We start from the raw sequence: 17140 nt of genomic DNA, 5'->3' as shown, positions 1-17140 counted from the left end.
TATTTTTTTTTGTACAATGCATATTATTTTTAATACACCAAACCAAACAATGCATAAGAAATAATATATGCATAACTAATACAATCATTATTAATGCAAGTATTACTAATATACTCTATTGAGCATTATTTTTATACACTCTACCAAACGACCCCTAATTGTTTTTCCTCGACTCAGGTCCAATGGATTAGAAACAAAGTCAAAATGCAAAATTTATATTATTTAAATATTACTATCTCATTTTAATTTATATGTGTTAATTTGACTTGACATATAATTTTTTTAAAATAAAACTTTTGAAATTTATTGTCTAAAATAAGCTATAAATGTCATTCTTTTTATAATTGATTAAAATAAAAAGTGAGTCATATAAATTGATACAGAGAAAGTAGTATAATAGTTACACTATCATTAACAATTGAAATTTTAACTTAATTATATATTATAGTAAATTTCTTGATATTGATACAAAATTTGAATTGAAACTATTATATTTGATGGAACCTTTTCTAAATCAAAAGCAAGCGAAGAAATAAATTTTATAATCGTATGATTACATTTTGATTAAAGAAGTTCTCAACAAATCATTTGACATGAGATTGGTGAGGAATTATCTACATCTCATCATTGATGTGATTATTTTTATTAAAATAAAAGTTAGTCATGATAGATATATGATCATCAATATGTAATATTGTCTGTGTTATTGCCAACTTTTTAGTATTTATATGTCAATTGAAAAATAATAGGAAAGTACTAATTATTTGCAAAACTATAGTATGATGCCAAGCGCATCTACCAATAATTTGGAGAGGCACCAAAAGTTATTTTAAATAAATTCTAAAGAAAGAAAAATAAGGAATAAAGTATAAAAGTTTGGTATATTAATGTCGTTAACTAAACTTTTTCTTTCTTCTTTTTAATTCTATCTCTTCCTTTATTTTTAAAATCTTGGATTTTTGTATCAAATTCCCTCCTAAATTTAAAATTTGCATTGAGACGCTGAAAATTGTCTCTATTCACTTTATTATAATATATGTAGAAAAATATAAAGTTTTTTACTAATGGTATATTTATTCATCACTGCTACTTGCAAAGTTGATGATTCCCAAGAAAAAAAAGACAAATACTATATTATATAAATTTTAAAAAGGACAAAATTAATGCTGCAATGCCACCTTCCATTCCTTAGTAGGGTTTCACAGCAAATCTTCAGCTCATTCAAAATAATATAAACAAATATTACTCCATTCTTTTAAAAATAAAAATAAAAAAATTGTAAATAAATACGTAGTTGAACTTGGTGCCAAAATAGAAAAACGAAATATAAAAAAAATAAAAAGAAAAGACAAGTATGGAACACATTTACTATAGCTTACAGAAAATGTAGCAGTAATTGTGGGACATCAATTTGGCTGGTACTGTTAGAACTTAGAAGTATCCAAAATTTCGATATTAATTTCATTTAATTTACTTGGGCGCTGTAGAATTTCAAACTCAAATAATTTTGGCTCATTCAAGATTTTTATTTATATTTTTCTTATTGAAATTACGATAATAACATATTCAATGGTATGCGTTGTATACTTGTATTTTTACTTTGTAATACATACATTATTTTCGTTTGACCTCCCACTTAGGAATAGGGAACAAAAAAACACAACATCAACAACATATAATACGATAATAAAAAAAAACATGTAATAATATCTAATTTCTCTTATCACTATTAATTATTTACTCATGCCATAATCGAAAATAAAGAAAATAAGTAATATTAAAATCGAAGAACAAAATAGTATGTGAGTAAATAGTTAATATTGATAAGAGAAATTATATAACACTCAATTATTAATAGTTTTCTATCCTAATCCACAATCTTTACAGCCTCACATCTAAGATTATATCCACAATAAATTGTAAATACATGTCCTGTCCAATTTAATCACCTCTTCAAATATATTTTCGATCCACTTCTAACTCCCTTATTTTCTCTACCTTTACTAAAAAAAAAAAAATCTACAAATTCTTTTAAATCAACTTTTTTTAATTGACTAAACACTAGAAAAATTGAAAAATATTTTTTCGATTAATTAACGATCACATCCTATGTTAAAGTTAGCAAAAACACCCAACAATTCAAAACGTGAATATGTATCATTAAAATTATATCCATGTGCATTTAACTAATTTTCTAATACATCTCTGAATTCAATGTTATCACTTATATTAAAAAAAAAATTGTTTTTATTACTTCTAAAAACAATTGGAGGTAAGGTCAAAGTCGATATTTTCGTTAATAAAGAAGGGCATTTACGTGAACAAACAAAATCTCTGACTCGAATTGAATTGATTGTGTTTGACACAGTAAAAAAATAAATCTGCAAATAGACTTTATCAAGAAAGAGGAAACAACAAAGCAGAAAGAAAGAGAAAAATATATATACAATTAGCTGTCTTCTTCACCTGATCATTTTTTTCATATCTATATTTCTGTGTAAACCTTTCTATAACAATGTCTAAAACCAACTGTTAGACAAAAAAAATAATAAAAAATCTCTGTAGCTGCAAAGATATACATTTTTCACTGATATTGGAAAAACACAAACTCATCATTCATTCAGCAGAAATTATTGATTTTGATGAGTTGTTGTAAGTTGTGGGTCAACTTTGAAAAACCCCATTTCTAGTTTTTTTGATTCATCTCTTTCAGGTAATGATTTTCTTGAAAATTGAATTTTTAAGAATGTTGGTTTTTTCTTTAAAGCTGTTTTTGATGTTGAAAGCAGAGGAAAAACAAGAAGATAGTGATAGAGATGTATGTATACATTACATACAGCTATAACCCATCACATTGTATAGTTAACATCATTACTTTGCCTGGAAAAACCCAAGTTTTCTGTTAATCATTTGTTTCTGTACATCTTTTTTTTATGGGTTGATATTGGAATTTTGCAGGCGGAGGAGGGAGATTCGTTCTATAATCTGAGTGCTTTTTAGGTTTTGGTTGTGGAGATTTGGAGGGGCTTGAGGTGTCACTATTATTATCGATAAATCAGCTACAGGTCACTGAAAACTCAACTCTTGTGTCAATTCAACGATTTGGTTAGTCGTCTTTTAGCTTTCTGGACATTTGGTGTTTTGCATATTGTGATGTGAAGTAGCAGAGGAAACTGTTCTTATCTTATTATGGGGGTTTCTGAATTACACTGTTTTAATTGGATTCCAACATTCTATTTCGGAGATACAAAGGAAAATAATGGGGTCGCCGATTCATTATCTCTCTCACCTGAAGCCTTTTTATCACCATTTTTTGACTCTTGTGATCTGAAAGCAAACTAAAAAAGAACACCTTATGTGGTAACTCTTTTTGACTGTGGTGTTTGTGGGACAGTATCACTGTCAAATGCATTTTATGTTTGCAGAAATCATGTGCCACATACTGTTCATTCTTTTTTATAGCACATTGATAGATTCCTTATATTTTTCTCTCCAGTTCTTTTTCTTGGAAATGAACAGAATGAAAAAGGAAAGTAGGTTGATTCTTGAGAAATTCAGTAGAGTTATAGGGTTAAAAGGGGGTCTTATCAGTTGTCATTAGGTGGTCACTGTGATAGAATAGCAGCCATTTAGGCTTATATGCTTGAGAATCACATCTTTTTTGTGGGTCAGTCAGTACAATAATGCATATATTGTTTTCTTCTTGTTTGGAGCAGACATGATTTCCTTTGTGGGTTCTCAGAATCTAGTAAAGAGAAATGGTCTAGCATGTTGATTTGAGTTGAAAGTTGTTAAGGCAAATAGGAAAGGAAAACGTTGTTGTGTTCTGATGAGTCGTGAGATGAAGAAAGGGAAACAGGATATGAGTTCTGATGCCGCAGAGAAAGTGATGGTGGCTGTTAAGGCATCAAAGGAAATACCCAAAACAGCTCTTGTATGGTCTTTGACTCATGTTGTTCAGCCTGGTGATTGCATTACACTACTCGTGGTTGTGCCTTCACAGAGTTCTGGTAATTTCTGTGGATTTTCTTTTTCCATTTATGATGTCCTAAAACTGAACATTTAGTTTAGCTAGAATTCTCTAGCTGCATACTTCTGTAATAGTTAATTGCATCTTTGATTAATAGTCTGTTATCAGTGAGAAATTCTTGCTTGTTGTTTTCTCTGCTCCGCTATTGGAGATCGTAAAGTTTAGGACTTGTTCTTGCAGCTGCGAATTTCTTTGTGTGCTATTGAATCCTAATTTGTTCATTGATGCTGATTTGTCTTCATGTTTTCTCAGCATTGCTTTCTGAAGGGATCTTTTATTTACTAATTCTTCCATGTTTTTATATATATGCTGCTTGTGTGCTTTTGCAAAAAAGGGTCTAGAAAATTGCTTTTTCTAAGAATTACACAATCATTTCTAGGTAGGAAGTTATGGGGTTTCCCTAGGTTTGCTGGAGATTGTGCCAGTGGCCACTGGAAGTTGCATTCTGGAAATAGTTCGGAGCACAAGTCCGACATAACAGATTATTGCTCCCAGATGATCCTTCAGCTTCATGATGTTTATGATCCCAACAAGGCAAGCATACAAATTCTTGTTATCTCCACTGTTGTGACATTGTTATAAACATTGACGTCAACATTTGGTTCTTCTTGTACTCTTATTTTCCTCCAGATAAATGTCAAGATTAAAATTGTTTCTGGTACACCGCATGGAGCTGTGGCTGCTGAGGCGAAGAAGTCTCAGGCAAATTGGGTTGTCTTGGACAAGTAATTTATATAATTCTTCAGAGCCTGATGTCTTGTTAAAGTGATTTTATATTTTCAAGCTCTATTAAACTTCGCTTCCTATGTGTTTTTACAGGCATCTCAAACATGAGAAGAAACGCTGCATGGAAGAATTGCAGTGCAATATTGTAGTCATGAAGCGATCTCAACCAAAAGTTCTCCGTTTAAATTTAGTAGGCTCACCTAAAAAGGAACCTGATGTCATGGGCACATTATCTTCAGATCAAACTCAAATATGTGGAAAAGAATCAAACAAGAAGGATTCATTGGATTCTTCTCGAGGTCCACTTGTAACTCCATCCAGTAGTCCAGAGATGTTCAGTACGACTGAAGCTGGTACTTCATCAGTTTCAAGCTCTGACCCTGGAACTTCGCCATTTTTTGTCGCTGAAGTAAATAGGGATCTGAAGAAAGCAAATTTATTAGCTGCCCAGGAAGATGTAGATGAATCGAGTTCAGAGAGTGAGAGTGAGAATTTATCCGCATCATCAAGTTTAAGGTTCCAACCATGGATTGTGGACATAATCAATTCACATTCTGAACTCTCGCAAATCAAAGGAAAGAACTCACTGAGAACTCATGACAGGCCACAAGATTCCACAAATAAGACGTTGCTGCAGAAGTTTAGTAAGCTTGACGAGGAAAGTGATTTTGGATCCCCGAGTTATAGAGCTGATTTGGAGTACAGTGGGAATGTGAGAGAAGCAGTTTCTCTGTCTAGAAGTGCACCTCTTGGCCCTCCTCCCTTGTGCTCACTTTGTCAACACAAGGCACCTGTATTTGGTAAACCGCCCAGGTGGTTTACTTATGCTGAGCTGGAGCTTGCAACTGGAGGATTTTCGCAAGCAAATTTTTTGGCTGAGGGAGGATATGGATCTGTTCATAGAGGAGTCCTTCCAGATGGTCAAGTTGTTGCTGTGAAGCAACACAAATTGGCAAGTTCTCAAGGGGATCAAGAGTTTTGCTCGGAAGTTGAAGTTCTCAGCTGCGCACAGCACCGAAATGTTGTAATGCTGATAGGATTCTGTATTGAAGACAGCAGAAGACTACTAGTATACGAATATATATGCAACGGATCGTTAGATTCTCATCTATATGGTATGTGATACTGCCCCNCCCCCCCCCCCCCCCCTCCCTTCTGTCCTTGACAGCTCTCATGAATGTGTGTTTTTTCTTTCAGTAAATAGACCCCTATCTAGTTGGTGAAGATACCTTGTGTGAATAGGAACATGCAAAAATCATGTCATCTGAAGAGATGCTCTTTTTAGCTCACTCTCTTAGTATACTTATTTGTAATTACCTAAGGTGAATTTTGTATCTGTGTCGCCTAGCATCTGTGATGTACCTAGTTGGATTATTTTAGATATAAAATTAATTTAATTTTTCTTAAAAATCATTTTCTGATTTTCACAGGTCGTACGAGAGATCCTTTGGAGTGGTCTGCTCGTCAAAAAATTGCTGTTGGTGCTGCACGAGGTCTACGTTATCTTCATGAAGAATGCAGAGTGGGCTGCATTGTCCACAGAGATATGAGACCCAACAACATTCTCATCACCCACGACTTCGAACCACTTGTATGGAAGACTCTTTCTCCTCAGTTGAAAGTTCAATGATACATATTAATCTAAACATTACTAATTAAGGCTTGCATTGAATCATCTAAAAGTCTATCTGTGGAATCAAACACAAAATAAGTTGCATCACTTGTGCTATGATGCATTATGTCTACCTTTTGATGCAGCACTCTAAATCTAATTATCTTATTCACTTTTCTTTTTCCAGGTTGGAGACTTTGGTTTGGCTAGGTGGCAACCTGATGGTGACACAGGCGTTGAAACGAGAGTAATTGGAACATTTGGGTAGGCTTTGAAAGTAGTTTGGTATATTGTGATTATATGTTGCAGAGAATCAGTAGTCTAATTTGTGAAATTCAGGTACTTGGCACCCGAGTATGCTCAAAGTGGTCAGATTACTGAAAAAGCTGATGTTTACTCATTTGGAGTGGTACTGGTGGAGCTTGTTACAGGACGCAAGGCAGTGGATATTACCAGGCCTAAAGGCCAGCAGTGTCTCACAGAATGGGTATCTATTTAGTTTTAACCTTAATTTGCCATCATTTTTTTGCTGACATGAAGAAAAATGAATGAGAGCGCGCTCCTTCCCTTTCATGTGTAGCTGATATTGTGATTGATTTGTATTAGGCGCGTCCGTTGTTACAAGAATGTGCTGTTGATGAGCTAATAGATCCCCGGCTAGAGAACTGCTACTCAGAACATGAAATATACTGCATGTTGCATGCTGCATCTTTGTGCATACGGCGGGATCCTCAGGCCAGGCCTCGCATGTCTCAGGTAATTGTGACCGACAAGATCGAGTCTATGCACCATTCACATGATTCGTTGTGCTTGGTATAAGTTAATTCTCATGTTTGTGTGGATATTGTTTATGAAGGTACTTCGAATACTTGAAGGCGATCTTATCATGGAATCTGGAAAATTGTCAACAACACCTGGATATGATGTTGGAAACCATAGTGGAAGGATTTGGTCAGATGCCCAGCAACAGTATCAAAGGTTCAGTGGTTCCTTATTAAGCGATGGATCGGAGGAATTCAGTGCCAAGCTCTCATTTGACAAAAGGAATCCCTCTAATATTTGGGACAGGGATCACAATCCAGGACAACATATTAGGGACCATCTGTAGATAAATTGATCTTGACACTAAGATACAATTTTGCTGCTTTATTTAGCCAGGCAGGCAGTTTTGCCGAAAGCCATGTGATTGTTTTATTATATCCTTGTATAGAAGGTAGGCGTAATATAGTAGTATATGTTTTGTATTTGATGTCCTGTCTACGTGTTTTTGTATTTTATAATTAAATGAGAACTGTTTAGTCATTCTACTCGATCTTAAAATTTATTCATGTAGCTCAAAGAAAAGAACGCTATTTTGATTAAAGAGAAACCTAGCTTCACAATCTTAATTGCTAGCTTGCTTACAATTCCGCATAGTTTGACAATCCAATGTGGCAGACAGCACTCATCAAACTCATCCATAAGCTGTTGTTATTTAATGAAATAGATACATGTGTTGGCAATAAACTCGATGGGACATGTGAGCTGAAATTCGGTTTACAAAAAGGCATGGCTGTAGCTAAGAAGTAAATGAGATGAATGTGAGCTACAAGATGCTAAGGAAGTTAATAGTTAGTTACAAAACTTCTAAAGAGTCGATGCGCAATTACATTAGTTAGTTGCAATCCATGTGAAGTCAGTTGAACAAACGCATTTGCACGCATGCTAGTGTCTTGAGAATGATATCTAATTTGTCCATAAATACCTTCATACACTCTTAAATCTGGATAACACATAAAGACATTGAAGAAATGAAGCACCGCAAATATCTTCAGTTCAGCACTACAAGAGTAGCCAGTACGTCGGTGACGATTTTTTTTTGGAAAAGGAAAAAAGGGGAAAGTATCTATGGCTTCCTCATTTTGGATCTCGCATACCTAAATAGGACAGGAGGGAAATTTTAGTAACAGTGCCACAAACATGTAAATACTCAGAATGTACTTGCAGTAGGATGATAAGGACTGAGAGGAGTACTCTATGTGCATGCCACCCCGATCAGAAGATGGTAGAGTGCTTCCTTGAAGTTCATTCAGTGCTTTAGTTGCTTGCTCAACGCCCTATAGAAACAAAAACTACATACATAACTGATAGAAATATGATTAAAGTAACATCCCTTTTCCAGTTAGTAACATATGTAGATGTATGGTGCTTCGTGTACTTTCCAACGTCACTTCCCTTTTACACAAGGGGAAGTCTAATTTTACCTAATGACTGCAGCAGAGACCAGAATGGTTGAAAATTCCAAACACATGACCATGTCTCTATGATATTTTAAATGCAGGTATATTAGCTTCATTTTTAAGTCTTTGACCTGATAGCAAATTTACATTTTTGCTGTAGCCACAATAAGAAGCTGAGAGAGGTACCTCAAAATCAGCAAAAGCAACAGGCATCCCGCCTCTTGCACGCACCTTGAGGGTGTTAAATCCAGGATACCTGGCAGTAAAAGCAACATATACAGTCAGTTTTAGGTTGCCTTAGCAACTTATAATATTTCCATTTGTAGCTAGCACTAACGGAACAAATTGCTTAACCATATGAACACTGAGTTCTCAAGAAAGACGCGAAGGTGAACACCCTCCTGCGCGGGAGTTATACAGGAACTTACTGAGAAATAACTTGCTTCAATTCATCCTCAGTGCAATTTGGACCAAGATTGGCGATAAACAGAGTGGAACATGGTTGTGCTCCATCTGTTGTCTTCTCGTTTTGTTCCTATAACATCAAATCCAAATAAAACGCTTGGAAATTAATAAGAATTTCAGAAAGAGGAATTCATCAGTAGTAAAAATCCACGAGACTCGTCCTAGATGTTTGCTCCAATAGTGAAATAAGGTAGGTCTCTCTTCACTAAGAACTAAACATATATGTAATTTGTAATTAAGTCAGGTCTGCAACAGTAATTTGCAGCACTTGCACATTTGGTGATTATCTATGTATATGGTCCTTACACACGCTCATTCCAATTTTCAGGATTTGAAGGGCACACTTTCAGAGCTTCACCTAATCTGCTTGCAGTCCCTATGTCCAGCATACAACACATGCTACAGATAGAGGGTAATATATAGACTCACACTTTTCGGGGCCAAAGCGTAGTCAGGCTCCACTACTTTCTCCTCACTGTTCCACGATAGAGAATAATAAGCTTTCCATGACAGATCAAAGCAACAGACCTCAAATAACACACGTCTTTATAAGTAAAATTTAGTTTATCAAAATGCTTTACCGTTTCTCTTCTGAAGAATCATCCTTTGTCCCAGAATCAGGATTCTCGGGCTCGGAAGCATCAGCAGAATCAATATCACCTGAATAAGCAAATAGTACCAACACTTTATGATTCTCAGTAAAAAAATTGATGAAAATACTTCCTTATAGAAAGTCTTAAACAAAAAGCATATGAGAGAAAACAGATATATTTGACATCTTAAATGTGGTAGTGGAACCATATAGCAAAGATCAAAGCTGGTACCTTCATTGCTTGATGTGCCTCCTTCGGCATCTTCATTGAACTTATTTCTGTTGTCAATAACTACATAAGGTCCTCTTCCTGTCAGTAACCATCTAAATGAGCCAATAGAAGCAATAATTATAAAAAAACAAGAACTGAAAAAAAATAATTCCCGTTTTATTGGATGCAAAAACTTTATTGATATCAAATAAATATCAATGATTGCAACAAATTTATACCTGGAATTTGTATTCTTCTAGAGTTTGATCTTGCCGGTTCAATGTGCAAAGTGGATCCAGTTTGAGGATCAAATTTTACACCCTGGAATTGGGATTGGTAAAGGACAAGAAAGATACCAATTGACTAAACTAATGAAGCAAAAGTTGAATGTCTACATGAACCTCAAGATAGGTAGTAAAAACTCAAATTAGAACTAAAAGGAGGTTAGCAGAAACAGAACTTGTTTGTTCCCTTTTGCACTTAATGGACATTGTGGGCTTTTAGTGTTAGCAACAAAACTAAACCAAATCAACAGACACAATTCATAATGCAAAAAAACACTTATTTGCAGATGAATTGAGAGGCCGAGATAATAAGGCAAGGTCTGGTTGTGAATAGTTGGATAAATTTAATATTTCTGAGACTCTTTATCTTTTATACAGAACACAAAAAGAAAAGAATAAGAACATTTTGGAATAAGGTGGTCTTAAAAGAAGCATATATGTGATTACCAAAATCCAAACAGAATGTGGAACATAACTAGACCTACTCAGATTAGATATCTCACATTCAGGGAATGCATGGCTGCCATTGCTGATGGATGATCAATAAAAGTAGCAAAGGCAACAACCTGCATAATGGAAGAAGAAGATTAGAAACACAATTGTAAATAGAAGATTGGTGCATAGATACTACAGTTGATTAAAAAAAAGGATTTAGCCTTTCGCTATCAATTTTGATTTGAGAACTGCTGAAAAACTTCATACCAGAATAAAGTTAACAGATTGATCAGGTTGTCTTCAGAATAACAAACAAATGTAACTATTTCACTTCCCCACCTGAGAAATTGGACAAGAGTCTCTTTGTATGTGGAATAAGCTAAGGTAAATATGGTCTTTGCCTTCGTCTGCTCGTAGAAGCTGAGCTAAATGCCCAGATACAAATTTGGCCGAACCCAATAACTTTTGCTTAAATAATGAATTTTTGTTAAGAAATTCATTAAATATAGAAAAATATTAAGTTTAGACCTCAATATTAACACATGAAGTCATCATTTGGAATTCCAAAAAACACAATGTTGCAATCCTTGCTCCGCCTCTACCTGTTCGCATTGTGTATCTTTCGAACAACAATGAAGAGACAATTCTATCTTCACCAAATCTTAATCAGTAAAGTGTGACGAAGTGAAACCCTATATTGTTTCTAATAAAAAGTGAAAGCCTAAACGTATCCTAAACGCTTCTGAACCAACTATAACTTTCAGAAATTGATAAATCGTATCCTAAACGCTTCTGAACTCCACCTCTGCCATCACCTCCGCCATGTGAATAACTGATCCAGTTGCAATTCCTCTTCTATCGTTTTCAGTAGAAAAAAATTAACTTCTTCCAACAAGTAATGCAGATAATTAGACAGTTGATTCGTGCTAAAATGAAGCATAACTACTAACATAGGCGACTCAAAAAACCTTACTAGATCACTTAATAGATTAGCGAAAATTTAAGCATCTACAAATAGGCGGCGAATTAGGAAAGATAGGATACCTGATTTCCTCGACCGGTGTACTTGAGCTGACACGATTCAAAACCAGGACGCCGGCGGAAGAGGTTGTGAATCTCACGAGCTTTAACATCGTCAGGAAGTCCCGAGACGAACAGCGTTTTTATATCATTCTGCTCGTTATTGTACGCATATACTGGTTGAGTTACGTAGTAAGGATCGTACGCCGGTACGTGAGCCATCTTCACGGCGGCCTGCGCCGGTTGCAGTAGAGGAGGTGAATGAAAGGGCCTTTGACGGTAAATTACGATATACTCGCTTGAATTTCACGCCAAGTACAACACCTTTAGCACAGTGCACAAGTATGCCCACTTCTTTTTACGGGTTCGTTTTTCTCAGCTTGCGCTTTATCTGATTAAAAATGATACTATGAATTTAAGTTATAATAGCAAATTAGTAATTTTTATAAAATGACATTAAGTTAATTTTTATAATAACAATTTATCTAGTTATTTTTATAAGTTATTTGACAATGTAAATATTACCTTCCAGTAACTCATCAATAGATAGGAGGAAAAAGTCCATTTATATATATTATTATACGCCAAAATTTAGTACTACTATTTCATTATTTGTGAAATAAGTGAATTAAAAGAAAAGAATAAACAAACAACTACAAAAATAAAACTATGATTACTAATATGAAAAATTACGTGAAACAACTCTTCCTATTACTAGTCTATTTCCTAGTTTGAATTAACATCAATCTTAACTAATTTGAATTCATAAATGCTAATAAAATAATAAGTGAAGCATCCAACACTAATGCACTAGATTTTATTAGAACTCTATAGTTAAGCTTGAACGAGAAATCATCATATTGCATCCCTCAAAATGAGAAATAAGTGAAAATACTATTTTTGCTTTTATAGAGTGGATAGAACAAAAAAAAATACATAATATATAAATATGGCCCTTAATTTGACTTTTAATATACAATTATACCTCGACTTTGAGTGTGCAGAAGTATGCATTTAAATTTGTATGAAATTAAATAAAAAGACACATATGTTCTACATAACATAATACACGTAGAACGTCACTTAGACACAAAATTATCATATAGAATGTCATGTAAGACGAATGTTTCTATTTATTTAATTTTATACTAATTTAACTACTTACTTGGGAACATCAAAATTAAAGATCATAATTGTCTGTGTTGATGCTAAGTTAAAAGAAAGGCATGTAGTGAACTTTCTAATTTACTTCTTTTATTTACGGATAATTAATAAGTCCAATTCAGACGAAGTATCGCGAAAGTACACGTTATTTTCCATCTCCCCAAATTATTTCTGCCGACATTTACTAAATACAACACGCATTGCAGAATAAAATATTCACTAAGATAACAACAAACCACCATTCATCGATGATCAAATTCAACGAGAAATGAACAAAAGTGTATGGTGATACAAACAATCAATCGAAGAAGTAATCGGAAATTACATAAATTCACAAAAAAAAAACTACAATTGGTTGACAAACTTCAACTGACTGGGGATTAACACAGCAAACTAAGACGATGGAGCAGATCTTAAGAACCCAGCACCTTCTTCATCCAAAAACAAATCATCAGTCTTCCTTATCAAAGCATGAATCAACACCACAAACACGCCGACCGCTAGCGATATCAGGATATTAGATGTAGCGCCGGTAAACAGCAGCAAAGCGAGACTAAGAACAGATAGAACAATCAGAACCACACGATCAGAAATCAGACGGCCAAAAATCACTAACGGCTCGTCACGGAGGAAGTACAGAAATAACCAAACGGCCATCAGAACTATGAAGACGATGAGTGAGATTGGGTGCCAGAGCAGGCTTAGGAAGACAATAACGAGCACTATGATAGCATAGTTCGTCTGGAAGAAGGAGAAATTTGTCTTAATTCGTGATATAGCATCGCTGACTCCGGATGGAAGATTGAAGGAGTGGAAATTGAACATCTCCTTCCATGGCCTACGAGCAGCTAAACCTTCCTTTAACACATCTTTTGCTCTACTGATGAACTCCACGTTTACCGGACCGGAAGATGACGTCGGTATGGTGCCGTAATTCGTCATTTTCTCGCCGGAGATTTTGAAAACGGAGAGGATTTTTTCTTCGATGTAGTGAAAATGGAAGCTAAAAAGGGGACGGAGTGAATGAGGGAAGTCGTCTAAATGTTGAATAGTTTATAATTTATGTGAAAATATCAACAAAAAACTGAGTGACACGTGGCAATTGATAGCTGTCTCCGGATCATTCTTTCACGGAGTTTCTTTACTTTTTTTTTTTTTTTTTTCCTTTTCACAATTTAAAATCTATAATAAGTTAAGTTAATATGATAGTTGAATAGGTTAAAAATCCGTTCAATTATCACCTATTTTATGAATTCCATATCTTAATTATTGAGTGTTCATCAAATTCATATATTGCTTGAATATAAAATTACAAAATTTTCACTAACGAATTTCAAGTGACAACATACGTGAAGAAAAATGTAAAAGATACGTTAAACACTTTATTTCTTTTAAATTATTATTGTTTTATAAGTTTCGTACTTATATTATACCTTTGGTGTTTACAAATCACACCTGAACTACCATACTAATTGTGCCAGAAAGATGCATTTAAAAACATATTTCATCTTTTACGTGCTTCTCAACAACTTATCACAAATATTTTATTACAAATTCAATCAAATTTTCTTTATCTAAAGAAAGTTAGTATTCTAAGGAAATAACAGAATCATCCAATAGTCCAAATATAAAACTAGTAAAATAACGATAATTTAGAGAAATTTTAACTTATCCACTAGAGTGAAAGATAGATCAGAAGTCCGAAAGTCTGAAACCAATGATATTTTAGTTTGAAGGGTAAGTGATTAACTATTTTTAGAACTAATAATCTTAAAATTTATTGCAATGACATATCGTCATTAAGGATAAATTTAAAGCGTTTTCAAAAATAAAATAAAGAAAAATTATATTAACTCCTTTCTTTGTTGACTACGGCAACTACTTTCTTAATTATTACTCCCTCCGTCCTATTTTATATGTTATCTTTTTACTTTGCACTTGCATTAAAAAATCATGTAATTTTACCCTTATACCCTTATTTAATAGTTTCTTAAGTCAACTTTATTTTAATAAGGACAAGATTAATTAATTATTCTATCAATAGCATAATAGGCAAAATATGGTAATTTATGCATAAATTTTATAAAATGACAAGTATTGTGGTCCAACTATTTATAGAAAGGAATGACATATAAAATGGGACGGAGAAATATTATTAGTCTAATCAAAAGTTTAGTATTTTGATACACCTAAAGGGGAGTACCTTTGAATATAAACTTTATAGATAGCGTAAGAACTTTAAACATATTCATTTTTGTCTGAAGTTAGATCTCACTTGGACCTAATATGATGATTTAATCAGTAGTTTTCATTAGTGAAATTCATCATGGAATTAAGGGTTTGAAGGATAATAATGATGACAAAATCAATTCATTTATTTGAGATTCGTTCGAGCTTTACCATTTAGAATTTATAAGACATAAATGTACCACTCAAAAAGAAAAAGGAAAAATATATTAAGTGACAATTGATCACTAAGGACATATTTGTGAGGGAGCGGGCAGAATGTCTGGAGAGGGGCAATTTTAAAATTTTAAATCTATGATCAAAAGAAAACTTAATGAAGCTCGATAATAGAGCTAGACTGTTTTTTTTTTTAATGGAGCAAAGTAGTGGGAGAAGGTGAGGGGTGATAAGAACGTCGTGGGGACATGGATGGATGTTAAAGAGGGGGATGGCAACAACGAAGCCGGCCCTCTTATACCACGTGCATTGTCTCACTCTACACGCAAAAAGCTATTTTTTAGTATTTGTTTTTCTTCTTTTGTCCCTTTTCTATCTAATAATCTACCTATAGAGAAAAAAGACAATATATATCTTCGAATTATCGTAAATGGTATGTAAATATTTTCTGTCATATTTTTGAGACATTGGTGCATCTGTCGTCCAAAAATTAGAGTATATATACCCTTTATACTAATGAACATATATGTGTCATAATCTTATTCATCGACCTGACATTTATTGAATATCGAATCGATAAATCAGATTGCACCACCACGTGTACCTATTTAGTCTTCCGTTAGAGTGAAGGGCATATATGCTCTAGCTTTTGGACGGCAGGGCACCAATGTCCCAAAAATATGATGAAGGGTATCTACATACCATTTACGATAGTTTGAGGGTATATTTATTATTTTTCCAATAATATAAAATGATAATACTGATTTTTAAAAAATAATTTTTAATATCTTTATTTCATTGTTAATAATAACATGATTTATTGGGATTTTTACTCGATATAAAAGTTAGTTTTAAAGGAAATAGAAGGTGAAAAATATATGTAAAACTCTTATGATTGTTATTCATTTATTATGACACAAATTGGTATTTCATGGTAATATAAGATGAGGGTGTTACGTCGTATTGATCAATTTGATTTGATTTTGAAATTTGTTGATTGTCTGTAAATATGCTAAATAATTATAAAATCATTAAACTATTAAATTTTATACACAAAAATGAGAATCACTTAGATTCAAGGGAACAAACCAAATGAACCATGCACGTGAGTTGACAGACCACATTTTTCTCAAAAGCAAACACTAACACCTTGTAGAATAACCGAAAGTTTGAGATAGTCAAAAATGAAAGTACAAAACTAAACTCTGACTTTATATACCAAAAAATATAAATATAATTTATTAATTTACTAACGGATTATCAATTAACGTGTTTAAAAAAATAACCTCAAATCATTAAGAACCAATAAACCGATATATAAAAAAGTTTATAAATTGATCTTTTTTTCATTTTTTACTTAAAAGGATAAAAATATTTTAAAATATAAAATAACATAGATAAAATATCATTCTAGCCAAAAGATTTTTTCAAAAAAACTTTGAGTTATTAATTTAGATTCGGTTTTGAACATTGAGGAAACGTGGGTGGTAGATTGAACGTCCCCAAGTGAATTGGAGTCAAGTGGGGACGCATTATTGGATCTTCAAATACCCAATCAATATATAGTGCAAACGAGAGCACAATCAGGAACACCATGTGACACTACTTAACTTTATTCCTTTTTCTTTTAAGTACATATTTGTTATTTAAATCTATCGAGTTGATAAATTTGAATTGGTACAAAATAAACATACAAGAAGAGTAAAGCAAGTATTTTAACCTTTTGAAAACTTTTTTGTTTTCTTTATCGCTATCGAAGAAGTTGTTTGTTAAATCAAAGTAAAAGTGTGGACATTGACTGAAAATTCGTGAGTTTTAGAAATATATATATATATATATATATATATATATATAATTTTTTTTAATCTAAATAAGTTCTTTTTTCTAAGAAATTCGAATTTTGTATTGAATATTTGAGAATTGATGAGTCCGAAGCTAAAAGGGCAACTTTTTTCTTTTAAAAAACTAAAACGGCACAT

General features: G+C 33.3%; 3 protein-coding genes across 4 annotated transcripts; 1 reads left to right on the top strand and 2 right to left on the bottom strand.

Annotated features, from left to right (window-relative positions):
• Positions 1-2409: 2409 nt before the first annotated feature.
• On the top strand, positions 2410-7620 carry LOC125860671 (inactive protein kinase SELMODRAFT_444075). Of its 2 annotated transcripts, none has more exons than XM_049540672.1 (11): positions 2410-2713; positions 2959-3065; positions 3717-4010; positions 4410-4564; positions 4661-4755; positions 4850-5871; positions 6187-6347; positions 6556-6632; positions 6708-6855; positions 6975-7124; positions 7225-7620. In XM_049540672.1, the coding sequence occupies exons 3-11, from the start codon at positions 3830-3832 to the stop codon at positions 7474-7476; spliced, it is 2241 nt and encodes a 746-aa protein (XP_049396629.1). In that variant the 5' UTR covers positions 2410-2713; positions 2959-3065; positions 3717-3829; the 3' UTR covers positions 7477-7620. The 2 variants fall into 2 exon arrangements, with proteins under 2 accessions (XP_049396629.1, XP_049396630.1); XM_049540673.1 differs by having other exon boundaries at positions 2959-3105.
• A 630-nt stretch (positions 7621-8250) lies between these two features.
• LOC125860603 (uncharacterized) lies at positions 8251-11968 on the bottom strand. The gene is made up of 10 exons (XM_049540600.1): positions 11619-11968; positions 10643-10705; positions 10095-10176; positions 9877-9954; positions 9634-9712; positions 9482-9527; positions 9016-9122; positions 8774-8843; positions 8382-8464; positions 8251-8284 (listed from the first exon to the last, which is right to left on the bottom strand). Exons 1-10 carry the CDS (start codon positions 11814-11816, stop codon positions 8254-8256), a joined length of 837 nt encoding a protein of 278 aa, XP_049396557.1. The 5' UTR covers positions 11817-11968; the 3' UTR covers positions 8251-8253.
• A 990-nt stretch (positions 11969-12958) lies between these two features.
• LOC125860202 (PRA1 family protein F3-like) lies at positions 12959-13792 on the bottom strand. Its single transcript, XM_049540113.1, has one exon. It carries the CDS (start codon positions 13698-13700, stop codon positions 13152-13154), a length of 549 nt encoding a protein of 182 aa, XP_049396070.1. The 5' UTR covers positions 13701-13792; the 3' UTR covers positions 12959-13151.
• Positions 13793-17140: the final 3348 nt, after the last annotated feature.

This window comes from Solanum stenotomum, chromosome 3 (assembly GCF_019186545.1).
Source record: "Solanum stenotomum isolate F172 chromosome 3, ASM1918654v1, whole genome shotgun sequence".
Lineage (NCBI taxonomy): Eukaryota > Viridiplantae > Streptophyta > Magnoliopsida > Solanales > Solanaceae > Solanum > Solanum stenotomum.
The sequence above is the reverse complement of the archived record's forward strand: the minus strand, read 5'-3'. Positions and strand labels throughout refer to the sequence as shown.

Coding starts and splice junctions, on each gene's coding strand:
- LOC125860671 (XM_049540672.1), top strand. CDS start 3,830: ATGAGTCGTGAGATGAAGAAAGGGAAACAGGATATGAGTTCTGATGCC. Junction 5,872..6,186: donor GTTAGATTCTCATCTATATG/GTATGTGATACT, acceptor TGATTTTCACAG/GTCGTACGAGAGATCCTTTG. Junction 6,348..6,555: donor CCCACGACTTCGAACCACTT/GTATGGAAGACT, acceptor TTCTTTTTCCAG/GTTGGAGACTTTGGTTTGGC.
- LOC125860603 (XM_049540600.1), bottom strand. CDS start 11,816: ATGGCTCACGTACCGGCGTACGATCCTTACTACGTAACTCAACCAGTA. Junction 9,955..10,094: donor TAGAAGAATACAAATTCCAG/GTATAAATTTGT, acceptor GGTTACTGACAG/GAAGAGGACCTTATGTAGTT. Junction 8,285..8,381: donor CGGGGTGGCATGCACATAGA/GTACTCCTCTCA, acceptor TGTCCTATTTAG/GTATGCGAGATCCAAAATGA.
- LOC125860202 (XM_049540113.1), bottom strand. CDS start 13,700: ATGACGAATTACGGCACCATACCGACGTCATCTTCCGGTCCGGTAAAC.